Source organism: Stegastes partitus, unplaced genomic scaffold (assembly GCF_000690725.1).
Source record: "Stegastes partitus isolate 25-593 unplaced genomic scaffold, Stegastes_partitus-1.0.2 Scaffold264, whole genome shotgun sequence".
Classification (NCBI taxonomy): Eukaryota; Metazoa; Chordata; class Actinopteri; family Pomacentridae; genus Stegastes; species Stegastes partitus.
The window spans coordinates 430944-439073 of record NW_007577995.1 but is presented as its reverse complement, the minus strand read 5'-3'; the positions used below and the strand labels follow the sequence as shown (position 1 = coordinate 439073).

The 8130-nt window shown below is 41.7% G+C and overlaps 1 protein-coding gene across 1 annotated transcript in view; it reads left to right on the top strand.

Moving 5' to 3' along the window:
* Positions 1 to 8130, top strand: part of fndc7rs1 (fibronectin type III domain containing 7, related sequence 1) — a 28667-nt gene that overhangs the window by 10935 nt on the left and 9602 nt on the right. The window contains exons 10-21 of the mRNA XM_008282268.1: positions 576 to 836; positions 925 to 1013; positions 1113 to 1167; positions 2015 to 2275; positions 2358 to 2615; positions 2693 to 2956; positions 3070 to 3327; positions 4376 to 4630; positions 4735 to 4995; positions 6248 to 6517; positions 6616 to 6870; positions 6965 to 7231. Coding sequence (XP_008280490.1) covers positions 576 to 836; positions 925 to 1013; positions 1113 to 1167; positions 2015 to 2275; positions 2358 to 2615; positions 2693 to 2956; positions 3070 to 3327; positions 4376 to 4630; positions 4735 to 4995; positions 6248 to 6517; positions 6616 to 6870; positions 6965 to 7231 — 2754 coding nt within the window. The remainder of the gene's footprint in view (positions 1 to 575; positions 837 to 924; positions 1014 to 1112; positions 1168 to 2014; positions 2276 to 2357; positions 2616 to 2692; positions 2957 to 3069; positions 3328 to 4375; positions 4631 to 4734; positions 4996 to 6247; positions 6518 to 6615; positions 6871 to 6964; positions 7232 to 8130) is intronic.

Below are 8130 nucleotides of genomic sequence, written 5' to 3'. Positions count from 1 at the left end.
TAACTCCATCTTCACAAACCTTCAGAAAACCCACTTTTCCACCATCTACCTGAGACTATATCAGTCAAACTTAAGCTATCTCTATTTTTGTCATGTCATTTTTTCTGAGTCAAATCCACTCAGTTTGATTGACATTATCTCAAGCAAACAACCAAAAAATAAATTTTCTGAAAATCTACAAAAATGGAGTTTTTTCAAATGAACTCTTCACATATTCGAGTGGATTTCATGCATAAGAATGTCCAATATTACTCTTTCAAATGTCAGCCACTAATATTGAGTCTGGCCACCCCTGACACGGATCACTGCATGAAGACTTCATGGCATACTGTCCACAAGCGTGTTGATGGTGTCAGTGGGCAGGACGTCCTCTTCAGTCTGATCCCAAAGTCAGAAATTGTTTCACCTGGTAACAGTATGTAATCATTGCATCTGGTCAAAAGTGATTACTGATGTGTATAAATAGAAATAAAAAGAAGAATGTGTCCGTAGACAAAAACTATTCCAACTTTATGAGCAAACATGTATTTACCATAAACCCTACTGACCCCTGTTCGTTTCTGTCTCCCTCTCAGCTCCGTGCTCTCCCTCTATCCAGAACAGAACTCTGATCTGTGGCACCAATTCCTCTTTCCTGTCGTGGTTGCCGATGGCCGATGCCACGGGTTACACGGTTAATGCGACGGCTGCAAACGGACACAAAGTCTCGTGCAGCTCAGCCAACGCTTCGTGCACCCTGACAGATCTCCTGTGTAGCGAGACCTACGTGACCACGGTCACTGCACGAGGAAACCAGTGTGACAGTTTACCTGGAGCCAGCACCAACATTACTACAGGTGAGTGGACACGACTATACTAACCTTCTCCTGCCTGGTAAACTCACTAACTGTCCTCTGATTTCTTTTTCAGCTCCCTGTCCTCCAGCGATCACATCTAAACAGTTTATCTGTGGCACCAACACAGCCGTGCTTGGTTGGACTGACCCAGTGGGGAGCCTTGGTTTCTTTGCTCAGGTAGCAGGAAAAGGATATCAGGATGGCTGTCACACCGCAGATACCAGCTGTGTGTTCCAAAATCTTCCCTGTGGCCTGGATTTTAGTGTCTATGTCCAGGCTCAGGGAGCGCAGTGCAACAGCAGCGTCAGTGTCAGTGAATCCCTTGAAACAGGTAAATTAAGCAAATATATGTTTGTTTCCTTTTTTTTGCTCAGAGTTAGATTAAGAAAATACAACCTGCAAAACCCAGACTCAAAGGTTCTACGCTTTTGGTTTCTTCTGGGTCAAACAAGCCTAATACAACATGAAGATAACTGAGGTTCATGGCTGCCATTAAGAGAATTGTATCATCTTTAGACAGAACCAGACTTGTTTACTTTTTTAAAATGTGTCTGCATATTTGATAGTGGTTTCAGTCTTCTCATCTGTTTTCCCCAAAGAAAAGGGAAGCTTGGCTCCTCTTTAAAAGACACGAGCTCCTCTGAAAACACGATAAGTGACATTTTGGAGCTCTCGAAAACATTAACAGTTTGCTGTTTTTGCTTTGAATTTCATTTCCGTCATCACAGATCCGTTGCGAAACGAGGATGTTATTGATGTATGATTCACGCTCAAAGGTTGAGTCATCTCTAGATCACATTAATAAAGATACAAACATGCGTGCTGTGCCTGTCATCACCATCAAAGCATGGCATCTCTTACTTTAGTAAATCAAACATCAGAGACAAAAATACAAACCATCTTGATGCCAACCACCACAGAACTACTGTAGCCCTCTTTGGTGCTAAAATCAGGCAGCATACATCTGCTTTCTTATAACTGTTATTCAACTTTCATATTCTTATAAAAAGGATAGTAAATTAATGCTAAATCTTTATCTGATGTTTCTGACCACCCACCTATAAAACGACGCCTCAGTTTGTACCCTGACGTTCCCTTTGAGTCTGAAATGTTGCTGAAGCTCATAAAATGTCAGCTAATTCTTTATGTGTGTTTTTAATTTTTCCCCCCTCATCCAGTCCCGTGTGCCCCGAAGAACGTGAGCGCCACTCTGATGTGTTCCAACCGCTCAGCCCTGGTGACGTGGGTGGGAAGCCCCAGTGCCGTAGGATACAACGTGACAGCAACAGGCCAGGACGGACACACGCACCCCTGCAACACCAACTCCACCAGCTGTCAAGTGTCAGACATCCACTGTGGGGAAACCTACAGCATCACGGTCACACCGTACTCTCACACCTGCACGGGAAACCCCAGTGCAGCTTACAGCTTTACCGCAGGTGCTTAAAAGCCTGATATTCTACCGATCCCCACGTTTCAGCTCAGAGACACAACACTAAACCCTTTTTTTTTCGTCTCCAGGTCTTTGTGCTCCCACTAACGTCATGGCGTCTGCAGCTTGTGCGGACAGCGTCGTCTCTTGGCTTCCCGTGGCGGGGGCTGATATGTACATAGCAACAGCGACTTCGGGTGACGGACACAATCACACTTGCAGCTCCAACTCTTCGAACTCGTGCAATTTCACCGACCTCCACTGTGGGGAAGCCTACACGGTTACTGTGGTAACTGTGGACAGGGGCTGCCCGAGTGACCCCAGCTCTGCAGCAGTGCTGACAACAGGTGAGAGGACGCTGTGATGAAGATGTTTAAACACTGACACGCAGATCATCCTTTCTAACTTTCATGTATCATCGTAGCTCTGTGTCCGCCCGCTGACTTGATGGGCCACGTCAGCTGTGATGCCAACACACAGACCCTCACGTGGACTCCAGTGACCGGAGCCACCTACGTTTTGCTTTCCGAGTGGATCGGTGGCACATTTCCTCCTGCAGAGCTCCCCACCCCAAACCCCTCACTTATGTTGTCTGACCTGCCGTGCGGACAGAGATTTGCTTTCCGCATTGCAGCCCAGGACGGACAGTGCCGCAGCAGCTACAGTCCGCCCATAGAAATAAGTACAGGTGGGGTTGTGTTTCTATAGCAACTGCTGCGAGAGGCAGAGTAAAAAATTGATCATAATTCAAAATCAGCATACATAACATATCCGTTTCCCTTTTTTTTTTTTCTCTTTCAGCTCCCTGTCAGCCCACAAACCTGACTGCTCGTGTGGACTGCGGGACCAACAGGGGGAATTTCTCCTGGGTCGACAGCAGCGGAGCAGCTTTCTACACTGTGGAGGTGACAGGAGAGAACGGCCACGTGGCGTCCTGCTCCTCCAACCAAACCTCCTGTGCTGTCAAACTTCAGTGCGGCCGTTCGTACTCGGCTTCGCTGGTGGCCTCCACGGAAAGCTGCAACAGCACCAAGCACACTGACATTCATTTTGAATCTGGTAAGAAGCGAGAACAGGTCCGTAGGTGTGAACAGTACATTACAGATGCACATGTATGCCTGTTGCAGTGGTCCCACAACAAATGTTTTTTTTCTTTTCTTTTCTTTTTCACACATCTTAAATGTTTTTTTTTTTTAACCAATTTGACGCAAACAACCACATTAGGATACACTAAGACTCGTGTATGAGTCTTTCTGTTGAGTCCACATCCATTAAAGAACCAGAAGTTCTCAAACTGACGATTTGTCTTTGAGCAAATAGATCAGAACTTCCAAAACGAAATATTCTGTTGTGTGTGAAAACATGACATTTATCAGAAAGTTTCTAACATCAAACAAAAGTCAACCAGGAGAGGAATAGGTGATCAAAACAGGGGCTTAAGATGCAGATATATACATTTTGTTCATCGTGTACATCATACATGTCTTTATGATAGAAATAAGACACCCCACACGTCTTGTGTATTTCATAGACACACAATTAAACTTGTAATGTGAGGCCTGTGTGTGACTCTGAACTGCAGCTATTTCACTTTTTTTTGTTATTGTCAGGCAACCAGATCTTCACCACATTTCATTTTTTATAAAAGTTATGCCTGAAACCCTTAAGTTTCTCTTTGGATGAACAGAACACTGTAGAACCTGATGGTGTGACAGCATTAGAACATATTAGGGTGCAGCTAAAGCCTTGAAGGTCCCACATGGTGAAAATCTATTTTCAATATACTGTATTTTTGCAGTTGTTATAAACTTGGGGGTATAAAATAAAAGGTGTTAAGCTTTGAAGACATTTACTTCTGCCATGTGAGACCTTACTTCATTTGCTGAAAATGGGCACAATATTGGACCTGCAAAATGAAAAAAATAAAATTAAAAAACACTGGAGATACATGCATGAGACAATACATCTTCAAAATGTCCTAATTACAAATGCACCACTAAAGTCATTGGTAGGAATATTCAGTATAACCTTGTACACTTATCACATTGTCATCTTTCTCTATGTGTAGAATATAAACTGTGGACTCATATCTGACTGTCTCTTGCAGCTCCATGCCTGCCAGAAGATGTTCTAGCGGAGTTAGACTGTAACGCCAACGTGATGAATGTGAGCTGGACTCTGGGCTCAGACGACTACACCGCCTGGGCCATCAGCACAGACGGACACAGAGCCTCCTGCAACTCAACCTCCAACTCCTGCTCCATCCACGACCTGCAGTGTGGCAAAATCTACGAGGTGGCTGTCACCTCCTCCTCCATCCACTGCCAAGTCATAGCTGGCTCTGATTACAAGATTCAGTCTGGTGGGTGCAGCTCTTTTATTATTATTATTATTATTATTTATTACAAATAATGTATGCTGGAGAATTAATTCTAACATTTTCTTCTTCTTTTCAACCACTTGTAGCTCCTTGTAAACCAGAGAACACCTCCGTTGACCAGAACTGTAGCTCCAATGCCGTCACGGTGAAGTGGAACCAGGCCAGCACAACTCAGAACTACACTGTTAAAGCTGCGTCTGCCTCAGGTGTGAACTCCACCTGCGACTCCACCCAGAGCAGCTGCTCCTTCCTGGACCTGAGCTGCGGTCAGCGCTATACGTTCACTGTGATGGGACACACCAACGTGTGCATGAGCGAGATCAGCGCTCCTGTAGAGATGGTCACCGGTACAGTCACTACATTTACTTTGACAATGATCTTTTAAAGAAAATAGTTTTTTTGGGGGGGGAAATGTGCTTATTCTGTTCTTGGTGAGAGTTGCATGAGACGACCACTGGAAACAGGTGAGAACAGGAACTCTCACAGAAGTTAGGAGGTCAGCGCAAGAGACGGATCATGACTAAATCCACAACATGATGTTTTTAAACACAAATTTGAGGCACTTCTGCTCTACTTGAGTCTTTCTACTTCACTACATTCAAAAGAAAAATATTGCACTTTTTACTTTTCTTTACTTTTATCTGACAGTTTTAGCTACTAGTTACTTTACAAATTAAGATTTTGCACACAAAAAAACCAACAAAGAACCTATAAAATATGTATTTTTTTTTTTATAAATTAAACTACCCAACAATTTATTCAAGTGCAGCTGAAATGATTCGTTAATTAATCAGCTAGTCAACCAACAGAAAGTTGGCAACTCTTCTGATTGTTTAGAGCACTTGTGACAGTATTGGTCATTATTTTCTAAATTTTTACATTTTTCAAAGTTCAAAGAGGCTTTATTTGCATTTCAATCACATACAGCTGAACAGCACACAGTGAAATGAGACGACCCAGATTCAGAGCTAAGGTGGAAATGCAGAGAATGCAGTGCAAAAAAAAGATCAAATAAAATAAAATGGAATACAATAAAGTAAAAATAGAAATATGGAAACAGGTAGTGCAATTTTTAATATTTAATTTCAATCAAATTTTTAGGATAAAGTTAATAATGAGCAGATTAATAATGAAACTAATCATTTGTTGCAGCATTTTACAAAATAGTTCAAATGAGGTTCACTTTAACCAACTACAGTAGTAATATCTTACTTTTTAAATATATTAATATTACATTTTTCTGCTTTGAATATTGTCACTTGTTATAGTTTAACTACATTTTTGTAATAGAACATAAATACTTTTGTTTACTTTATGTTTCAATGCAGAACTTTAACTTGTAACGGAGTACTTTTAAAGTGGAGTATTAGTATTTTTACTTAAATTAAGGATGTTAATACTTCCTCCACCACTGCAGGGTTTGCATGAGTTTAACAAACATGACAGTGGCATCAAGTTTCTGTTTTCACTCTTGGCACGAAAGCAAATAACATATTTCCCAAAATATACACTATTTTAAAAACTTTTATACATCCTCAAGTGTCTCTCATTTGCGTCAGTCTCTTCTTCTAAACTCTACCTCTCTCCTCTCTTTTCCAGCCCCGTGTCCTCCAGGCAGCGTGTCAGCTGAACTGAACTGTACCACACGTAATGCTCTGGTCAGTTGGAGTAACGCTGCTGCTGCTGCTGCAGCTACAGCCTACAGCGTCCAGGCAACCTCCACTAACGGACACAACTCCTCCTGCAGCGAGATGGGTTCATCCTGCAGCCTGAACAACCTGGTTTGTGGACAGGAGTACTCTGTCGTTGTTGAGGCCATGCATAGTGGCTGTCCTGGTCCTGCCAGTGCTCCTGCCACAGTCACAACAGGTCAATAGAACCCCACATGTTTAGACTCATCATAGTTTCAACATAATCTGAGGGAGTTGTTTACTTCAATGAAGCTAAATCTAGTTCTTTCCCTCCAGAGCCCTGTGTTCCTATGAATCTCTCTGTCCACTACAACGTGAGCACCGCCCAGGCGATGTGGAGCGCAGCAAGTGGAGCCACATCTTACTCTGTGGAGGCTGTGACCGACCAGGGCCTGACGGTCATCTGTAACAACACCAACACCAGCTGCTTCCTGATGGGTGTGCAGTGTGGTCAGAGCTACAGCGTCACTGTGAAGGCACACAACCAGGCCTGTGACAGTGTGACGTCTGAAACCTTCCACCTCCTCACTGGTCAGTTACAGGAGGGGATGTACAGCGACAGCATTGTGTGGTTGTGACGATGCCTGTTTTTTATATTTACATGTGTGTGTTTTCTCTGATTCAGAGCCCTGCCCACCAACAAACGTTCAGGCCGGTTTTGCTTGTAAGGAACTCACTGCCACTGTGTCCTGGCAGCAGAGCGACCTCGCTGTGGGTTACGTCGCCTACTTTGACAACCAAAATGGACACGACACCTCCTGTGCTGGCACAAGCACAGATACAAGTTGTGTCGTCTCGGGCCTGATGTGTGGAACAGTTTACAGCGCCTGGGTCAAAGCTTTAGGACAGAAGTACAACAGTTCTGACAGCTCTGTGGTCTCTGTTACATCAGGTAAAGAAATACTGCGTATACTGTGGCAGCATCTATGGCATGGTATTAGGTATTTATGCAGAGATGTTTTTGACCTTTGGCATTTTGGGGGAAAAATTATCAATCTAATCAATCTAAGCTCAAAGATCCACTTTACTGTTGTCATTTTTTAATGTTTCGTTTTAAGAGATTCCTCTGCGGGACAAAAATTGCCACAAAATTATAATATATTGAGCTAATTTTCCAGTTTCATTGAGTTTAATCTATTGAAACGATCAAGAATGCATTAGTTTTCAGAATGGGAACCATTTAAATGCCTGTTTGTTTACATATTTATAGAGCAAAAACATATTACATATTTATAGAGCAAAAAATAATAAATAAGAGCAAAAAAATAAAACACAAAAATATTTTTTAATGAACAAAATTCTAGGGGTAGTGTTTTTTGTTTTTTGATTATTTAATTATGGGATACGTTAGTTATTAGCAACAATGTTGTTGTTGTTGTTGTTTTTAATAATGACATTTTAAAGAAGAAACTTAACTTAGCATGTTACCTTAGAGGACAAACACGTCCCCTTTCTAAAAATGTGTTAAAATATTGTATATTAATAATATTTTCATTTTCACTGAGTTGGATTTATCAACTAACTATAATCCTTATCATAACAAGAAAAAAATCATTTATTTTCAGAATTACAACTCTTTAAAATGCCAGCGTGTTTACATGTATTTGTTGTTGTTGTTGTTGTTTTTAAAGCAAACTAAGAAAACACATGAAATGTATTATTTTTCATATACTAAATGCTGGGGAAAATGTTTTTGTTCATCACCAGTGTCTGGGATATGTCCATGATTAACAACAATATTGATTTTCATGCATTTGTATTTTTTGTGCAGTATCAGTTTAAAAAATTGAT